Raw genomic sequence first — 21,625 nt, forward strand, 5'->3', positions numbered from 1 at the left:
AGGTAAAGGAGAGCCAAAGTGGGAAATTGAAGAAGAGGGAAGAGTGAGGGGATTAAATTACCAGAAGCTGGAGAAATCAATGTTCATGCCATCAGGTTGGGGGCTACCAAGAGAGAATATGAAGTGTTGTTCCTCCAAACTGAGAGTCCCTCATCATGCCAGTAGAGAAGGCCATGGACTGACATGTCGGAATGGGAAACAGGGATTGGAATTGAAATTGCTGGTCCAGGAGAAATCCTGCTTTTTGCAGATGGAGTGAAGTTGCTTGACAAGGAGGTCCCCCAGTCTATATTTGGTCTCACCAACGTAGAGGAGGCCACATTGGGAGCACTGGATTCAGTAGACGACCCCGGCAGATTCACAGTTGAAATGTTGCTTCACCTGAAAGGACTCTTTGGGGCCCTGAATGGAGGTGAATGGGCAGGTGTAGCACTTCTGCTTATAGGGATAAGTGCCAGGAGGGAGAGTAGCGGGAAGGGACAAGGGAATCACGGAGGGAGCAATCCCTACAACCGGAAACATCAACAATGCATTCATTTCCATAGATGCTGCCTGACCTGCTATGTTCCTCCAGCATTCGATGTGTGTTCCTCTGGATTTCCAGCATCTGCAGAATCTCTTGTGTTTATGAGCACTGATTGGAGCTAGGTTATAAATGATTTGATGCTGCAGAGCAGGGAAAGTACTCCCACTCCTTGTTCTATAACAATCAATATGAATTTTATAATAATATACAAATTCAGAAGTTTAACCATTCTTGCATGCACAAAACTTTCACTAATAATAAATGCACAAGACACTCTGGCATTTGGTTCAATTGAAATAGCTTCACAAGGAGAATTCATCAGACAGGTTTCAGATTTTAGCATTTACAGAGTATAGATTTCTACCCCATTAAAAATAATTAAATGTAAGGAGGTGGAGTTACAGAATCAAACCAATTTGGCTCTTTTGACAACATCCCTCAAAGTACAGGCCAAATCACTTCTTTCAAATGAGGCAAGGTTAATGACAGAGGAAAAGGATGGTGTCAAGAACAAAAGTACTCCCGGAAAGAATACACCAATCTCCCAATTTTATAAGGATCAATATCGGAAGAAAAACTTCAGAAAAACATGCAGTCTCTAAGAGTTATATGTTTTTAAATTATATACATCAGTAATCTTTGAGGAAAGTTTTCACTTCTCCCTAGTCTGCATCCTTGTTAGTAGCAGTTCTGTTATCTCGATATTCACTTATGCCCAATTCCTCAGCTGTGAAAGGACTTGATATTTCATATGTATAAATGCTTTTTAAATGCAAGCATGCCCATTCAAATAAACAGAACAATATCCATGTAACACACATTGCTATAATCACATTTAATTATTTTATTCAGTGACAAGAAAACACAATTTTACCAAGTCATTTAAAAGCTGTATCATCAATTTTGGAAAGGGAAATCAAATCTTGCTTCAACTTATTAGAAGCAAATAACCTGTAATCAGAAGATGGTTGAATTACGCAGTGTTCATGCTGAAAAATTTCATGCAATTATCTGTTCCATAAAATGTTAGGCCAATGCTTACAACCAAAAACAATTGAGGATCACCCTTATTTTCTCTACAGTTATGTCAATTCTAGCATTATAAATAATGGTCGAAGCATGATGTGATTTATCCATACTAAGAACACGATCAAATAACGGACTGGAATTTCACTCCCACAATTGTTTTTTGTTCCTAAACATTTGTGTCAGCAGTAATAAACCTGAAGAAAATCTACTTCATTAAAGTGTGACATAATTAACGAGTTGGAAAAAAAACACGCCTTATCGATGGTGTGACTGTTTCCCCCCTAAGACTGAGCAGCAGTCAAACAGTTAATCCTTTATCCAGCTAAAGTTACAGAGACACCAATTTTCTGGGATATATGAAATTCTTCCATAACCAGTAGGAGATTGCTAAAGGAAGCATCACTTCCATAGATCTTAAAAATACAACTTAAAACTCCCTCTACCACATGCATAAAGCCTTTTTCAAGTGCAGAATACCCCCATATTTTATATCAGTTGACCAGCCACTCAAAAGTTTCAAGCTCAAAGGCTCTATGAGCTCTCCTTCTATCAAATTGTTAAAAGCCTATGTTCAAAGGGTGCCTCCCAAAGTTTCTCAACACTACCTTTTCAATAAAAGGTCTAATTAATTATTATCCTATGCAAACTGATTGAAATCCCTCCAAATGGACCAACTCAGTGTTGCAAGAATAAGTGATGCCCAGCCTCAATGCTTGTGAGCACAATTGTTCGGCTCGATACAATTAAAGGCAAATTCCTTTTATGAGAAACATGTGACAAATCATTGCAGGGACAACACAAACATCTCCATCTGCAATTAAAAGTTCATGTCTGGAGAATTCTAACACCATGGCATTAAAGATGTTGCCTCCGTCTCTTGGTACAGGTCTCTTGGTTCAATATTCAAGTCAAGAATTTCCTACGAAAAGAAAGATTAAATCATTTAAATAGATGAAATATGCTGAATGTTTTGAATGAATCAGTTACATCAACACTAAATGATACCAAACTATTTTATTGATAACTAAAATGATAAAAGACAAAGACAGAACAGGAAAGCAATTGGAACCATCAAAATATATGGCCTCTGCTAGGAATATTAATGCAGGAAAGGATTGAGCTTCCACATCAACCTTTCAGAAATAAGGAGCAATTGCAAAATGAATCACTTGTAGATTATTCACAGATTCACAAGTCTCTGTGGTGAACAGCAGTAAGACAAGGCAGGCAAAGACACAACAGGAAACATGGAAAACATTAGATCCTTAGGACTATAAGCTCTACAGATTTGAACTCATGGTATGCCTATATGTGGTAGATAGGTTCAGTGAACACCACGTGCAAGTTATCACAACAATTTCAAAGAGGTGGCAACAGCAAAGGCCCAGCTCAAACAGGAAAGGGAGCATCCTTGGAGAGGAATAAAGTGCTGGTGTTTCAGTCCAAGACCTTTCATCAGCAGTGATGTCCTAATGAAGGGTCTCAGACCCGAACATCAACTGTTAATTCCTCTCCATAGATGCTGCCTGACACACTGAGCTCCCCCAGTATGTGTGCGTGTCGCTTTGGATTTACAGCATCTGCAGAATCTCTTAAGTCAAACAAGAAGATGGGAACAATATACTGGGCTGTGAGGTAAAGGAAAGAGGCAAAAAAAAAGGTGGAAGAGTGACTAGCATCATCATCACAAGATTATGTATTTGATAGTTCTTGATAGAATATTAAATATTATTTATACAAACATACAATACCCCCTCTGCACCTAATGAAGTGTGACGATATTGGCAGATAGGACATACAGTAGCCAATTTCTATTTCTTACTGTCCTAAATGTTAATGATAAAAGATTCAATATTAAATTTTTAAAAGCTAATTAGATAAGAATTTGAAGGCAAGTACTTGTAGAACAATGAAGATGGGCACATCAGATTATTTTCAAAAAGTTGACACACGCACAAAGGGCTGAATTGTTTCCCTCTATCCCATACGACTCCGACTGCTGACAATTATTGACATTTAAAACATACCAGTTCTGCTTTAGTCTAAGATGGCAGCAAAATCTCGATGAAGAGATGGCTGGGTTATACTCTGCAACAACTGGACTGTGGAATGTGGTAGAATCTTTTGCAATTTGGTCTTGCCTTTGAACAGAAACAGGACAATTAGTTTATTAAAATGTAATCAAGAAAAGATTTTATTCTCAGGATTTTTTTATACACATCATAGTACTGTAAGAGCATAGTGAAAAGACTGCATCCCAGGAAAACAACACAGAAAGCACAACATCTGAGGAAGTTATACTGGATGTGAGAAGTAGGTCAAAGGACTTCATTTTTACCCCTCTTCATCCCAATAACTTAATCCCCATTGTCCAGCTCAAATTTAAGCTCCTCCAGCAGATTGCTTAATGTTCCATTGGTCAGAAACCTCAATACATTCACATCGCAGCCTGTATCTTCATCACTGTCAACCCAAAACTAAGTCGCTGTACGCCAGTGGTTCCCAAATCTTTTTTGGCCCCCAAACCATATCCCAGGGCCACCCTCTCCCTTTCCAGACATTACATTAAAAACTATAAAGAATTTTGATTTAGGATGCCCAGTGGAAGAAAAATAGGAATTGCAAATTCAAAGCAGTGACCATTAATGGCAAAAATGATTTAAATCTGTAAATAAAATGTCTTTAATAACAGTAAAAATAACTTTCAGCAACAGTTTTAGAGTGCACATGGATAGTCCAGCTATTCATTGCTTTTAGTCCTTTCAATGAGACGAATGGGCTTGGTGCAGTGATATCAGCTGCTCAACGTCAGGTGAATATCACTCTGCAGGAGTCTCAGATACCCATGTTCAGTAATTTGCAGTCTGCTTCTATGATGTGAAAGAAGTTGGGTGATGGCACTGTAACTTCACTCCACTAAATATGATGTTGGAAAGGCAACAAAGAACACTTCGACCCTTTTCCACAGTGCAGGATTGCATATGGCGATTTCTTTCTGCAAGCAAAAGTCTTGATAGGACTTCTTTTTAGAACCTCAGCTTCAGCTCAAGGTCATTTTGTAGCCAGATCAGTTCTTCCTCCATCCTTCCTGTAATTCCTCATTAGAAGTATTCTGGAATTGATTTATTACCCATTCTGGAATTTAGATTGAGAGAAAATCCTGAAATCTATCTAACATGTCTTTATGCAGCTCACCCAGGTGGGCTCAGTATACTTTAAGATTACCACCTGGTATTCCTTCCTCCTCTTCCAACTCAGAGAGGTTTGGAAATTGGAAAAGGTCGTGATGGCCAATGTTGCACTTAAATAGGATTAACTTGATCAGATTCACATTTCCTTGCAATTTTCGATTGATTTCATTAAACTTTGCAAATCATTCTGACAAATAAACTATGTCATGCCTGATATTCTTGCGCTGATCACTGAATGAAACATTTGAGTCTTCAAAGAATTTTATCACGGTTTCAAAAAAGTGCATTGAAGTGTGTCAGGCTGTTTCCTTTTGAGAGCCATCTGACTTCTGTGTGCAACAGCAAGCGTTCAAACTGTTCATCACTCTCAGTGCAAAGTTCTCAAAATAGTTAAGAATTGGAAGTATGGCACTTGATTTTACTTACCACTGTAATAACAGTACTTAATGATTGGTGCAGCCAATCACTTACATTCTTTTTTGCAACAAGATGTCTGTGAATTATATAGTAAATGGTAAGTATGTCAGGTATGGCTTTTATAAAAAAAGTAATAACTTCATAGTGGTGCCCTAGCATTAATGGCGCCCTGTCTGTTACACAAGCAGGAATGTTGGTGAGCAGAATATCCTTCTCTTTCAAAAACTGCTCAACAACCCAAAATATCGGGGGAAAAGCTTGGAAAAATAGAGGGCTATGCACTAGGGAAATCCTAGGCAGTTTCTAGAGTAGGTTACATGGTCAGCACAACATTGTGGGCCAAAGGGTCTGTAATGTGCTGTAGCTTTCTATGATTCTATTGATCTCCCTTCCCATCAATCTCTAGTCCCCTTGCAAATAACAACTCTTGAACCATGGTTTCATCTTTTATGAAGTGAACATAACCAAGGAGCAAAGATTCATGGCCTGGCAAAGTTGACTCATCCAACTGCAGGGCAAATTCGGTTATCCAAAGAATGGTTCACAATGTGTGTTCCACATTCTCAGACATTTCATCTGTTTGTCTCGGAACAGAGATATCGCTGAGTGGAATTGCTTGAATTATTTGCTTTGGTAACATATACAAAACCATACTCAGAACCTCCCTTACACCTGGCAGAATCAGTTCTTCTTCAATTGTATGGGGCTTTCCAGATTTAGCAATTAGTATGAAGCACGGAAACCATTACTGTTTTGTCGTGAAGTGCCGACAAACATGTTTTTAAGTATTTTCCATTTCTGGAAGTTTTCATGAAGTGACTGAAAATAAGACAAGTTCTTAATTGCTTTATCAGAGTGTATTTTCTTTTAGGGTTCAAGGAGCCTGGACCATTTCATTGCTTCATTTGAAAAAATGTTTTCCACACAACAGACACATTGGTTGCTTGGTGCTGGTATACATCCATATTTCAGATACTCCACACTATACTGTCTACACTTGTTCTTTTTGTTTGATCTGCTTCTGCCCTTTTCATTATGCATTAACGACCATGGTTAAATGCCTGTTGTCTAAGTCCACTCTCAAGCACTGTGATCGATAAAGGGGAAGCCAGTTATGACATCATCATAACTCTGCCTGAAGGTACATGAAGTGGGCTACAGAAATGTGGTCAAGACCATTCTAAAGGGCAGATTCTGAACTTTACCCCATTGAACACCACACAGGAATTGTGTCAGTGTGATTAGAGTATGGGAATTGTACTACAATAGTGAATGGCAATAATGCGTGGGCCAGGCATGGGTTTCTTCAGTCCGGATTTTTCATGATATGCCAAATATAGAAGTATCACATTACTTTTCAACAATTTATAACGTGCTCTGAGCAAAGTTCAAGAGAACGGTGGGTTAGCAAGAGATAAAGTGATTATGTGATCACTGTAATGAATTGAGGCACTGAGGATCAAATGCTTATAATAATCAATTCTTTTCTTAAATTAAGCCTGTAATCCCTCAGCTGCTCTCCTTTGCTACCAACTGCCCCCTCATCGCCACCTTTATCTTCATCATCACCTTAGAAACTCCCACTGTTCCCAGAGAGGTAATATCGGTAATGCTGGGAACCACTGCTATTAACCACAAACACAAGAAATTCTGCAGGTGCTGGAAATCTTGAGCGCAACATACACAAAGTGCTGGAGGAACTCAACAGACGAGGCAGCATCTACAGAATAATCAGTCAATACTTCAGGCTGAGACCCTTCATCAGAACTGAAAAGGGAGAAGGTGCTAGAAACCTGGCGTCTTCTCCCTTCCTTTCTAATCCTGAACAAGGGTCTTAACCTGAAACACCGACTGTTCATTTCCCTCTCTGTATGCCAGTCAGTACTATGCCACATAAATCTGCCTTCAAAGACATGTCCAGTTTCAACTCTACCAGTTACCACCTGACTCTAGCTTTCAGGGGCAAATGTTCTCCATCTCCAATTAATAACTAACCAATACACTCTTCACCTTCTGTAAATTTATCCATGAATCCACTCCTTAAGAGTTTGCAGAAGGCTTCTAATGAAGGAAGCAACAAAACATCATAGATTTTAGTTAACACGTCATGATCTATCATCCCAGGAATCAACCTGCCTGCTCTTTATCTATTTGTACATTTTCTCTAGTCAGGATGAGTAAAGCAGCCTAATATGATGGTCCTAATTATTGTCTAATTGCCCCATTATTCTGGAGAGTATAATTAGTTTTTTGATGATTACACTCATCCTAAATGCAACATATCTTAATTATTACAAAGTTATAGCAATAATTTATTACATTATTTAGAGAGCCTTTAATTGAACATTCACAAATTAACAAAACGGACCAAAATGAGATTGTCTGTTCAATGTTAAAACTTCATTCAAATCAAAATACCTCTCAGGAACACAATTTTAAAAATAGCTGAATTTTTTTCATGGCAAGAAAGTATGGAGATTAGAATTTCTCTATTTGTTACAACTAATGAGTGGGTGTCCCACGTACTAATTGGCTGTGGTATTGAGAAACTAAGTCCAGGGACTGTGGCCGCAATTTTAACTTCAGTCACCAATCAGCTGTTTCTTTGCTTATGGACTTATCAATGCATGATTCACTTGTAATCACTTGTGATTGATTCAGATTGATCATTTTAACACCACATAGTAAATACACCTGATGTTTATTTTATTTTAAGAGATATGGTACAGTTATGGTACCATTCTGGCCCTTAAGCCCACACAACCCAATTATATGGAAGTGACCAATTATCCTGCTGACCCATATGTCCTTGGAATGTGGGAGGACAGCAGAGCAGCTGAGGGAACCCCACACAGTCATGGAGAGAACAGACAAACTCCATGCAGCCAGCGGCGGGAATTAAACCCAGGCTGCCGGCTCTATAATAGCATTACGGTATGCTAGCTGCTTTGCTACTGTGCCACCCGAAATTTGGGGGGGAGGGGGGAATTCACAAAATTTGGAAATGCTGGAAACCAAAGATAAAAATCAGAAAATGCTGGAAATATTCAGCACGTCAGGCTGTGCATATTGGCAGAGTTAAGACAATTTTCTATGAAATTGAGCAACACCATTCAGCAAGGAGTCTGTGGACCCCAGGTTGAGAATTTTTGAGTTACAATGTAATGTCTAAGACTGCCTTATCAGAGAAATTTTGTTTTTTTCCATTGCCTGTACTTTTACAATAGTGGAACACACTCCACTTGGTGCACAGAACAAATGTCAAAATGTCGAGAGCTAATTGACAAATTTCATTTCCCTTTACATTTATAAAAGTTAAAATACCCTTTGAAGGCTTCCATTGTGATACAGAGTGGATTCCAGTTAGTTGGGACACAGCCGGACCCAGTACATTTTGGCCCAGTTAAACAGCTGTCCCAATTAACTGGAGTTTCATGGAAATTGTTAAAAAGGCATAAAACAACAAACTATTAACTGAATAACAAATTATGTATTTAAATGAAATACAGAACAAATCTGAACACTATCCATACTACAACAGTAGTACAAAATTATATAACAGCTCCTAATAATTATCAACAGAGGAACTCAGTGTATCAGGACATGTTCCTTTGATTAACTCTAAATTAACAAAATTAGCACAACTCGTGCAGACAATGGACTTCTTTCATACAACATTTTCAATGATTGCATCCTGCAAATCATCATTTTCAGTCTAACATTCAAGATGATTGTCGACACCTTCAAATTCTTCATGGTCCCTCACTTGTTAACAGTTTCATTTTCACTCCCAGCTGTTTCTGACATCCAAGCCTGAATGCTTGAAATCACAGTGAGCAGAATAGTTCGGAATTGTCCAAATAAACAAAAAATTATTTTCTTGATTAGTTTTTGTTCTTTAAAAGTTGTCCCAAATAACCAGCTCCCCTGATTAACCGATGGACAAATTAACCGGAATCCACTGTACTTTTACAAAAAATTATGTTGGAATTAGTTTAGCTCATGGGTACGTGCACTACTCAAACCCACATTCTGAATGAGCAGACTCAACTTACTGTGGCTGGTACTGAGCAGTGCCGTTCATCGACTTAAAAAGACTGGCCAGTCTGTTCTTTAATGCTGAGAGGCCCAAGAACAGTGGACAGGCAATGAGAGTTAGGAGCATCTCTCTGAAAAGCACATGTCAGCTATAAGAATGTTAGGTGAATTCAACTGTCACTTTTCTTCCAGGTTATGTGAACTCTTTCTTCATCTCAAAGGATTGGAATACAGAATAAACATGCTGATGCCGCTCAAAGCAAGGGTAACACTGCATCTGATCTGGACCAGAACACAAAAAGGCTCCAATTCATTAGAAATGTACAGAGGTTAAATCACATGCTAGGACGCAGAGATGAGAATGTCATCCCGAGAGCTGCTCAAACTAATTTTGACTGCTTCATCATTGATGCAAGGATTTGGTGCAAGCTAGCTTCTGCCGAGATATTACAGAATAGTTAGAATACTCAAAATTTGGCCACTGAGATATCCCAGAGTGTCTCTCTCTCTCTCTCCTCCACTTCCAATGTGAAGAAATGTAAGCAATGGCCTGGACTTAATGTGGTCCATGACAAAGGGAGAAAGTACAATAGTAGAAGTCTAGTTAAAGGCACAAAAGTAGACTGTGGAATGTAGATTAGTAATGGTGGGAAGAAGAAAATTACACAAAATAATGTCCTCAACTTTGTGGTTCATTATCTTGTCTTGTTTGTACTGTCAAGCAACACCACAAACCTAATTTCAATTATAATAAAAGCATAGAATGCGAAAAACACTCAACTCAGGCAGCGTGTGTGGAAACGACACAGTTAAGATGCTTTGTCAAAACCAGTTATTCTAATGTATCCATGTCAGACAGAAAGGTTTAGCAATTCAGATATTTCATAGATGGTTTAATGGGAGCGAAATGCAATATTTTTCCCCGCACAGGAGGGGTCATGAATTTGATTACATGAATACATTAAAGAATACATTAAAGGTGTTACAAAGCCTTTAACACACACAAAATGCTGGACGAACTCAGCAGGCCAAGTAGCATCTATGGAAAAGAGAACAGTCGACGTTTCGAGCCAAGACCCTTCAGCAGGACAGGAGGGAAAAAAAGATGAGGACTCAGAGTTAGAAGATGGGGGGAGGGGAGGAAGAAACACAAGGTGATAGGTAAAACTGGGAGGGGGAAGGATGAAGTAACGAGCTGGGAAGTAGATTAGTGAAAGAGATACAGGGCTGGAGAAGGAGGAATGTAATAGGACAGGACATAAGGCCATGGAAAAAAAAGAGGGAGGAGCACCAGAGGGAGGTGATGGGCAGGCAAGGAGATAAGGTGAGAGAGGGAAAAGGAGATGGGGAATGGTGAAGGAGAAGGGGTGGGGCCATTACCAGAAATTCCACTCTACACTCATGACTGCGTGGTTAAGCATAGCACAAACCCCATCTATAAATTTGCCAATGACACCATTATTGTTGGTAAAATCTCAGATGGTGAAGAGGTGGCGTACAGGAGTGAGATAGATTGGATGATTGAGTGGTGTTGAAACAACCTTGCACACATCATCAGCAAGACTAAGGAACTGAATGTAGACTTCAGGAAGGGTAATGCAGGAGAATATGCAACAAATCTAAATGAAGGTTTACAGGGGAGACGTTGAGCAGCTTGAAGATCCTGGGCAGCAGCATCTCAGAGGATCTATTCTGGGCCCAACACTTTGATGCAATTATGAAGACACACCAGCAGCTCAAATTTGCTAAGACTTTGCACTATTTATCTTTGTAATGCATAGTAATTTTGGTCTTTGCAGATATGTAGACAATATGTTTGCAAAGAAAAAGCATTTCAGGATGTACATTGTATACATTTTTCTGACATTACATTGGACCTTTGAACATCCATTGCCTTGCCTTCATCAACATTCCTGACAGCTTTCCTCAGAATACTCTCAGGCTGATTAGACATGACCTGCCATGCACAAAGCCATGCTTACCATCTCTAATCAGCTCCTGTCTATCCAAATGCTCATATCCAGTCCCTTACAATACCTTGCAATAACTTTCCCACTACTGATGTCAGGCTCATGGGCCTATAATCTCCTGGTTTATTATTGGAGCCTTTCTAAACAGTGGAACAGCACTGGCTATCCTTCAATCTTTCACCTGTAAACAAGGACGATTTAAATATCTCTGGTAGGGTCCAGCAATTTCTGTAATTGCCTCCCACAGGTTCCGAGGGAACATCTTGTCAGGCCTGTGGATTTATACACTCTAATTTGCCTCAAGGAATCAAACACCTCCTCTGTAATCTGCATAGGGCCCATGATCTCACTGCTGCTTTGCCTCACTTCTGTAGACTGTGTGTTCATCTCCCGAGTAAATACAGATGCAAAATATCATTTAAGATCTTTACCCATCTCTTTTGGCTCCATGCAATGCTTACAATTCTGATCTTCCAGAGGACCAATTTTGTCCCTTGCAATCCTTTTGCTCTGAACACATCTGTAGAACTCCTTAGGATTCTCCTTGTGTGCTAGGGCAGCCTCATGCCTTCCTTTAGCCCTTCTGATTTCTTTCTTAAGTGTTCTCTTGCAGTTCTTATACTCCATGAGTACCTCATTTGTTCCTACCTGCCTATATCTGTTATACAACTTTTTTCCCCCCTTAAACCAGGGTCTCAATGTCTCTTGAAAACCAAGATTCTCTACACTGGTTATCTTTACCTTTTATTCTGACAGGCACATACAAGCTTTATACCCTCAAAATTTCACCTTTGAAGGCCTCTCACTTACCAAGTACACCTTTGCCAGAAAACAGCCTGTCCCAGCCCACACTTGCCAGATCATTTCTGATACCATCAAAATTGGCCTTTCTCCAATTTAGAATCTCAACCCATGGACCAGATCTATACTTTTTACATTTACTTTGAAACTAATGGATGCAAAGTGTTCCCCTACACAAACTTCTGTCACCTACCCTGTCTCATTCCTTGACAGGAGATCCAGTATCACACACACTCTCTCATTGGGACTTCTGGACAGAGTAAGGAAACTTTCCTGAACACATTTGACAAACTCCAACTCATCTACTCCTTTTACTGTATGGGAGTCCCAGTCAACAAGTTAAAATCACCTGCTATAACAATTTATGTTTCTTGCAACAGTCTGCAATCTCTCCACAAATTTGTTCCTCTAAATCTATAATATTAACATGGTTATACTTTCTGACCTACATCTGTTTCTAACACTCGACTTAAAATTTGTCTCAGTTTACACCAACTTTCAGCAACTCTGCCATCATTCCTACTCTGTTTGAAATGTTTCTCCATTAAATCAGTTCTTACTCCAATGTCTGAAAACTGTAGAATTGCTGATATTTAGCCATTCATTTGCTCTTAAGTTAGCAACATAAATCTTTCCCGTGTTTAATTCTTCACCCTCTGACTTAGCTTAGCTGGGTTCTCAGCTTTATCCAACTGTTTCTTTAGCAGGGAGGTAGACTGGGGGGCAAATTTGGATAGCACCAAGGAGAAGGGTTGTAATGTGCGAGAGCCCCCAACCCAGCTTCAACTCGAATGATTCTGCATATTACCACAGCCACCTGCTATCTGAGTGGATCAGCCAGGTGTCAACATTTCTTTAAGCTGGTCTCGAAGTGGAGCTGCGTGGCGGCTGTAGTCGACGAACACAGATTACACAATAATCACTGACAATTGTCCTGCTCTGTTGTAGGAGATGATGGTACATACTTGGCCACAGTAAGAGAGGAAAAGCAGTGGATGTGCATTCACCAACCCCAAAAGGCACGAGCATAACTATTATCTGCATGTTGTGACTAGCTGTAAGAAACAACTGGGGAACTGATCTCATTGCATCCTCTTCAGCACACACCCTCTTCCACAGCTGGGCGAAGTCTGGTGCAGTACGGTTCTGAAAAGAACTTTTGACAAGGAAAAACACAGGGTTGGGGTGGGGTTGCGTTTGCACAAATGAACTCCTTTGCGTATTGGTAAGTCTCGCCACCAAGTTGGCAGTGAATGAAGTCAATCAGTTCTGAGAAGTCCGCCAGAGAAAGCAGGATCTCCCAGTGGCCTGAACACCTAAGCTCTGTCCGCCAGAGAAAGCAGGATCTCCCAGTGGCCACACATTTTAATTCCACATCCCATTCCCATTCTGACATGTCTATCCACGGCCTCCTCTACTGTAAAGATGAAGCCACACTCAGGTTGGAGGAACAACATCTTATATTCCGTCTGGGTAGCCTCCAACCTGATGGCATGAACATCGACTTCTCTAACTTCCGCTAATGCCCCACCTCCCCATCTGTTATTTATTTTTATACACACATTATTTCTCTCTCACTCTCCTTTTTCTCCCTCTGTCCCTCTGAATATACCCCTTGCCCATCCTCTGGGTCCCCCCCCCCCCGTCTTTCTCCCTCGGCCTCCTGTCCCATGATCCTCTCGTATCCCTTTTGCCAATCACCTGTCCAGCTCTTGGCTCCATCCCTTCCCCTCCTGTCTTCTCCTATCATTTTGGATCTCCCCCTCCCCCTCACACTTTCAAATCTCTTACTAACTCTTCCTTCAGTTAGTTCTGACGAAGGGTCTTGGCCTGAAACGTCGACTGTACCTCTTCCTAGAGATGCTGCCTGGCCTGCTGCGTTCACCAACAACTTTGATGTGTGTTGCTTGAATTTCCAACATCTGCAGAATTCCTGTTGTTTGTGTCATCTGCTCCTTTCCCCAGAAGCACCCTGACCGTTAACCACCTTGCCGACATCCCCGTCTGCCACCATTTCCAAATGCAATGCTGACGTCGTGCAATCCACAGTGAGCCCTTGCAACGAACTGCAAGTTTGAGCACTTCCATCTCTGGTCCCACAATAAGAGCAGATCGGAAAAATGTATTACCGCATCAACCCAACAGCCACTAGAATTGTCATCCTGGCCTTGCTCACAAGTTTTAATAGTGTGTCAAAGAGCTAGACCTCAGTGATAATGTCCACACAACGGCAGTCTCATGATAATTTGTTATAATTGCTCCATGAACTTCGTAACCAAATGTGGTTCCAGCACTCCTCTTCCCTCTACTTTTCACTCAATAGCTTATTTTAGCCACCTTGCTGCAATCTTTGAGAAAACCTCCTAACGTGCTGATGTCTGCCCACACATCTCCCCCCAGACGCCGAAGGTCAGGACAAGGTCTTTCAAAACTTGCTCCACTCTGCGGAGCTTTATAACTGGAAACAACTGAAAAGACACCAAAAACTTGAAAAGTCAGCTAAACAGCCAAGAGAAGTCATTCATCAACCACTGCCAATCCTGAACCCAGTCATCAACTAATAATCCACCCATAAATAAACAATCTAAAACAAATTGCAAGTTCATGGACCAAAACAAGGCATGGACAAAAACAAGGCATGAACGAATGAATCAACAAATCCATTCATACTTTGTAATGCTTACCTCTTTTTGCTTTTTATACTGTTATATCTTTGGTGCTTATTTACCTTATTCCATGACCTTTCTCAATTACTCTTTATCTGTTCCATCAGTTTTAAACAGGGGTGTCTAGAGTACATAAAATGGATTTCCAATGTCTGGGAGGCAATTTGTAAATAAAACTGTACACACATACTCAGCTTTTACTCAGATTGTTTAATGTAATATGTAACGAGAGCATTTAGCCTTCATCCATCATATTTTCCGAATGAAATCAGAGACAGCAATACAAGATTAAATCACTGTTCCAGTGTTGGTGCAAAATTGCCATCAATATTTACTTACAGGTTTTCAGAGGTCCCAGGAGACACTTGTAAACAGCCTTGTGACTGGAGAGCTTGACAGTGAAAGCACAGCAGCACAGCCACTGGGACGCTTCAAAAGGTAAAGGACCAGAAGCATCTTTGGAGCCTAAAGAAATCCCTGGAAAGAAGTTTGATTTCTTTTTAAAACTAGAAATGCTTAATGGAAATCAGACAATAAATCAGTTCTATTAATGTATGATCTCCACGACAATATTAATAATGACTGCGCCTGCATGTATTTTATTTCTTTTCAAATATTTATAATGATTTGATGAAGTTTTTAAAATCATCCTGTGACCATTATGTAAAGTTCCAAAACTCACGCAAGGCTAACATCAAATAATAGCTTTTAAAAATTGATATATTAGCTTTTCTTTACTCTGGATAACATTTCCTGTGTCCGGCGGGAACTGAGCATTATGAGCAGTCACAAAACAGTGTATCCGGGTGCCTTCCCCATCATTGCAGGGAATCTCAACCAGACCAGCTTGAAGTCGTTTCTGAACAACTACTTTCAACTCACCACCAGTGGAACCAGGGAAGACCACACATCTGATCAGTTATACCACCATCAGGAACTCTTACCGTGCCATCCCACGCCCACACTTTGGAAAGTCCAATCACCTGGCTGGACTCGTATCCCAGCACGTAGGCAGAGACTAAAGACCGCAGCGTCAGTGGTGAGGACCAGGATGGTCAAGGGAGGCACAGGAGCACTTACGGGACTGCGTTGAGTTGGTGGACTGGAAAATATTTAGGGATTCATCTTTGGATCTGAATGAATATGCCACAGTGGTCACCAATTTCATCAATGCGTGGATGAGTGTGCGCCTTGAAGAACATTCCGGACAAAAACAAACCAAAAGCAGAAAATAAACCAGGAGAATCATAGTCTGCTGAGGGCTACATAGGAGGTATTGATCTGCTGAGGGCTAGATCGGAAGATCAGGGATACAGAACTATACAAGCAGCCAAGGTACAACCCACAGAAGGCTATTTTAAGAGAGAAAAAAAATCAATTCCGATTGAAGTTAGGGACAGATTCGGTTGCACATCAGCTCTGGCTGGGTTTGCAGGCCATTACTTCCTACAAGGCAGAACCTAGCATCACAAGTGACTGTGATGCTTTACAACCAGTTGAGCTCCATGTCTCCTAGGCATAAAACTACTCTTCTGCAAATCCCTGTGTCATCTGTTGACACTGTGATCTGTCTTGGAGGCGATGTCAGAACATCTTTTAAGAGGGTAAACCCTAGCAATTGATTGTGTACCTGGTAGGGCATTGAAAACCTGTGGCAACCAACTGGTGGGAGTGTTCAAGGACATCTTCAATCTCTCACTGCTACAGCTGGAGGATTCCACTTGCTTCAAAGGAGCGACAATCATACCAGTGCCCAAGTAAGCTGCCTCAATGATTACTGCCCAGGTGCACCCACATTTACTGTGATGAAGTGCTCTGAGAGACTAATCATGGCCCGAATTAATTCCTGCCTAAACAAGGATCTGGACCCACTGCAATTTGCAATTTGCCTATTGCCATAATAGGACTACAGTGGATGCAATCTCACTGGCTCTCCACTCGGTCTTCAATCACCTAGACAATATTAATACCTATATCAGGCTGCTGTTTATTGACTACAACTCTGTGTTCAACACAATCATACCCCTCAGTTCTAATCAACAAGCTCCAAAACCTGGGTCTCTGTACTTCCCTCTGCAACTGGATCCTTGACTTCCTTATCGTGAGATTTCAGACAGTGCGGATCAGAAATAATATCTTCTCATTGACAATCAGTATTGGTGCACCCCAAGGATGGTTGCTCAGCCCACTGCTCTGCTCTCTCTACACCGACTATGTGGCTCGGCAAAGCTCAAACACCATCCATAGATTTGCCCGTGACACAACTACCGTTGGCAGAATTTCAGATGGTGACTCTGTTTCTCGTTTTAGACATTGTTAACCATTTCCATGAAACTTCAGCTAATTGGATCTTACATTTTATTGTGTTTAGGATCCTATGGTCGGTTCTGATTAATTGGGAGACATTCGAACCATGATATTTTGACCCAATTAAGTGCCTGCCCCAACTAGCCGAAGTTTCATGGAAATAATTTTAAAAGTATTAAAAAAAAGACCTCAACGTATCCGCCTCCACCACTGTTGACGGCAGCCCATTCCCCGCACACTCTCTGTGTAAAAACACTTATCCCTGACATCTCCTCTGTACCCAACTTATTGAAATAGTGAAATCATTTCCTTTTACTCCTGCTTCTGGCATCTCCAAGCCTGAATGCATTGAAAGTGGAGTAAGGAAAACAGTCCTCAATTGTCTTACTGCTTACTTCCTGCCAGTTGTCACTGACAAAAATCACTTTCCTCTTTGAACACAAACAAGTGCAACAGATGCTAGTTAGAAACTTCGTCACCAATCTTCTGTCCTAACTAAATGGCACAGTGTGCCAAATAAATGAAGAGAATCCTGGCTATTTTCTCAATTAGTTTTTGTTCTTTGAGAGTTGACCCAAATAACTCCCTGCCTCAATTAACCGATGGACCAATGAACTGGAATCCCTATTTCGTACTGCAACTTATATTTTTTCATTACCTATTGCAATGTGACCCAATGGCAAACCACTGCTGTAACTTGCCTCGTACGCGGTTCCCCACTACGTCAGAGAGGCACAGAGGGAAATCGTCTGCTAACCAGAGAAACTCCCGATGCGACGTACCTTTCCTTTATTGCAATGTACTGCTGCCACAAAACAACAAATTTGACAACATATAACCTAACTCTGATTCTGAACACTGAACAAATTCAGCGAGACTTCTATTCCCGGTTAATATCACGCTCATGAACTAAAAGTTGATGGGGTGCACTGACATCACTCACCTTGCTCCATGTGCCAAAATCCTTTATATTTTAAGAAAATTGTGGTTTCAGTAAAATTAAGTGACATAAGCCACTGGCCATTCTGGGGTGGTAGAATCACATCCTATTTCATGTAAGATGCCCAGCGATATAAATGTTGCAGAACTAAGCAGGGTAACATATTAATACTGCATTCAAACATTCTGTGGTACTTCAGTCAGTCCACTACCTCCCACAGCCCTGCATTATGGAAATTTAAAAATCTCACCTCGGTTTTTAGCTTTAAGAATGGTGTAACAACAAGTAACAATGTCAAAGATGACATCGAGGAAGAAAGAAGGATTGTCCTTTATTCTTTGTCCAAAAGGGAGCCGCAAAACACAAGCGTGGAATCTGATGGGGGGGGAGGGGGAGAGAAGAAAAGTCAGATCAGTGGTACATCAAATTTATCCACTCAGTTCACAGCCACAGGAGGTGTGTCAATTACATTAAGAAAAAAAATAAACTGCATCCCATCTCTCTTCAAAAGTGGATGAAAATATCCTGCGGCATTAATTCAAAGAGCAGAATTCTAGCACGCGACAGCAAAAATTACTATTTAACCATTTATCTCAGCATCATTTCAGTTATAGAGTCACAGAAAAGTACAGCACAGAAACAGGCCCTTGGGCCTATCTAGTCTGTGCTGAACTATTTAAACTGCCTACTCCCATCAATCTGCAATCTGCTCTTCACACCCCAACCAACCCTGCACAATTTGTACAGTGGTAAAACTAAATACACACGCCTGCTACCTCTTCTATTATAATTAGACAATGGCATTTATGGTATTTACTCAATATAGTCAACTGTGGCTAACTGTGATTGTAGCAAGTACCGGAGTACAAAAATCCATTTCTTTCTTTCTAGAAGTTTAAAAACAATGGGAAGAAGTCTCAAGAACCAGAGAACACAGTGTGTTACAATTAATTCTTACATAGCTTGGCTTTGAAAAGTTACCCATTAGAGGCATCACAGTGAAGATTTTGCCATTTTTGACTCAGTTGATTGAATGTCGAAGTATGAGCTGAATTGCAGTAGTGTCTTTATGCACCCCTCAAAAGAAATGAGCAATACAAATTTCAACAACAAAATACCCCCAGAAATGGATTTGCTATTTTAGTAGGATGTTAAGTTAAGCCCTTGGACTTCCAGTTCAGCTGCTTGCTTCAGTTTTGTGTTGGCTATCACAGGTCATTAGGGATTCTTGTAAAATCCTCCCTCAACCAACCCCACCAAAACCACTCTCAGACTTTTACTTCTGTTTGTAGAACCTTGTACGTAACTCGGAAACAGAGAACTTCAGCAGGTCAGGCAACACTAATGGAAAGAGAAGAGTTTCAAATCAAAGACGCTAGTCAGAACTCAGAAAGAGAGAATAAAAGTACAGGGTAGATGGTCAGAGGGGTGAATAGAGCAAAGGTAAAATGTGCTTTTATTTCATATTTTCAGCATCTGTAGTGCTTTTGATTTTCCCATGTGCAAACTAGCTTCTGTCTTGGTCTCAATAAGTCACCTATTCCAAAATATCATAGAATACTCTAAAATCTTGATAGGCGGACACATTAACCTTAATTTGTTTTATTGTAGCAATGAGGGATCTGCAGATTTATTTACTCAGCCCAAGCACTGACAATTAAAGTGGCTTCAAAAACAGCTACAGGATGGTTTACAAGTCTGTACACTATAGAGAAAGCAGAGTTCCTCCCACAGTTTGTGTGTACTTTTATAGGGAAAGCTTGGTGTTTTATGGCACCTGTCAGTGCCTCAAGTGATGCTTTACAGCTCAATTCACTACCTTTGACACACAGTCACAGTTGTAAACACAGCAGCTAGAAACAGCAATAAGGAAAGTCAGATTATCTGTGTGGTATGAGGAACCTGCATTACGTGGACGTGGCAAGGACCAACAAGTACCTGGGGGTGCACCTGGATGCCAGCACCAACACAGAGGCTGTGTACAAGAAAGGCCAGAGTCACCTCTACTTCATGAGGAGACTGAGGTCCTTTGGAGTACGCAGGCTTCTTCTGCACATGTTCTACCAGTCTGTTGTCACCAGTACGATCGTCTATGCGATGGTGTGCTGGGGCAATGGCATCAACACTGGTGATGCCAACAGGCTCAATAAACTGACTAGAAAGGCTGGCTCTGTTATAGGAGTCAAACTGGGCACACTGGAGACTGTGGTAGAACAAAGGACCCTATGGAAAATCCTGGAAATTCTGGACAATATTTCTCACCCTCTGCATGCCACCTTGGATGAACAGAGGAGCATTTTTAGTAATAGACTAATAGACATTGTTCCAAAGAGCGCTATATGAGGTCATTCTTACCCTCAGCCATTAGGCTCTATAATGATTCAGCCTATAGTCGGGGAAGTGATGACTCCTTCCTGTTAGACTGAAATAACTTTTTAAAAAATTCTTTCTTACTTCCCTTCTAATATTTGTATATCTGTGCACTTGTAATGCTTCTGCGACACTGTAATTTCCTTTGGGATCAATAAAATATCTATTTATCTACTCAGGTAATGAAGCAATCCCTCTGCTCTTCTTCAAACAGTGGCTACGGGATCTGCCTGAGAGAACAAATGGGGTCTCCCACAGGGCAAGTTAGCTCTCTCTCCCCCCGCATCAGCACACTACATTAACGTCAGTATCTTAGAGGGATACAACTTTTGGTTTTCATACGGAACAATACATTGAGTCCATGTCTAAAAAGGGAATGGAAAATAACGACAGCATACCCAACAGACTCCAGTTTTGAGGTTTTTGAGCATCAGCTGTGAAATGTATTCCTCTGGCTGGTAAGTTCCCAACCCAAGACCGTTAGGCTGGGAGGGGGCTGAGGCAGCCCACAGGCTCTAGCCCAAGTGAAAGCAGGATGAGTGTACAACAATGGAATCAGGCTTGCCCTGACGTAACAGGCCTTCGAATTTAACCATCTGAGTAACTTGTAAATACTTCTGCCCATCCACACAGATGCTTCTGACAAAATGAAAACTTTACAGCCCACACCTTCTAGGACTAAGGTATGGTTGGGTACAGTTTTGATTCTTCAGCTCGACTGAAATGAATCACCACCGCTGGATTTCCCCACGTGGGCAGAGTGTAAAGGGTAACAGCCAATTTCAGACAGAGAAACAGAGGGGGAAAGTGAGCATTCATATCTTTGCATCAGGAACCACAGTAGAGTAGAAGGAAATGGGAACATGGGCAATATTTGCTAAAACAATGTTTTTAGTTTTTTTTTAAATATAAATGCTTAAAAAAGACATAACCTACATTTAAACGGTCCGTGATAGATTTCCACCACTTCTGCAAATGATCAATTTCTATTCCCTTCAATGGACAGGTCCTCAGTTGTGGAGGGAAGATTACATTACATTAACAAGGTTGTTAACTCAAAATCTTCGTATCGAATCCACCAACAATTAAAGGTAATTGTTTTTTCCACCTGCATCAATAAAACGGATCCACAGCTACAGGGGCTACGACTTTTTGACTGGCTCATAAAAGGACACTTAGTCACTTTGACTTACTTAAATATGAGAGAACTGATAAAAAAAAGGAACTGATAGAGTCATAGAGAAGTACAGCACAGAAACAGGCACGTAGGCTTACCTAACTCACGCTGAAACCTTTTAAACTGCCTAATCCCATGGCCCTCCATACCCCTACCATCCATGTACGTATCCAAACTTCTTTTAAACACTGAA

General features: G+C 40.7%; 1 protein-coding gene across 1 annotated transcript in view; it reads right to left on the minus strand.

Annotated features, from left to right (window-relative positions):
• Positions 1 to 1,328: 1,328 nt before the first annotated feature.
• Positions 1,329 to 21,625, minus strand: part of tert (telomerase reverse transcriptase) — a 55,107-nt gene continuing 34,810 nt past the window's right edge. Inside the window, exons 14-17 of the mRNA XM_063069681.1 lie at positions 18,136 to 18,260; positions 14,978 to 15,115; positions 3,583 to 3,696; positions 1,329 to 2,474 (exon numbers count right to left, since the gene is read on the minus strand). Of these exons, the coding sequence (XP_062925751.1) occupies positions 3,593 to 3,696; positions 14,978 to 15,115; positions 18,136 to 18,260 (367 nt within the window). The 3' untranslated portion in view covers positions 1,329 to 2,474; positions 3,583 to 3,592. The remainder of the gene's footprint in view (positions 2,475 to 3,582; positions 3,697 to 14,977; positions 15,116 to 18,135; positions 18,261 to 21,625) is intronic.

The sequence above is a fragment of the Mobula hypostoma genome, chromosome 17 (genome assembly GCF_963921235.1).
Source record: "Mobula hypostoma chromosome 17, sMobHyp1.1, whole genome shotgun sequence".
In the NCBI taxonomy this organism is placed as follows: Eukaryota; Metazoa; Chordata; class Chondrichthyes; order Myliobatiformes; family Myliobatidae; genus Mobula; species Mobula hypostoma.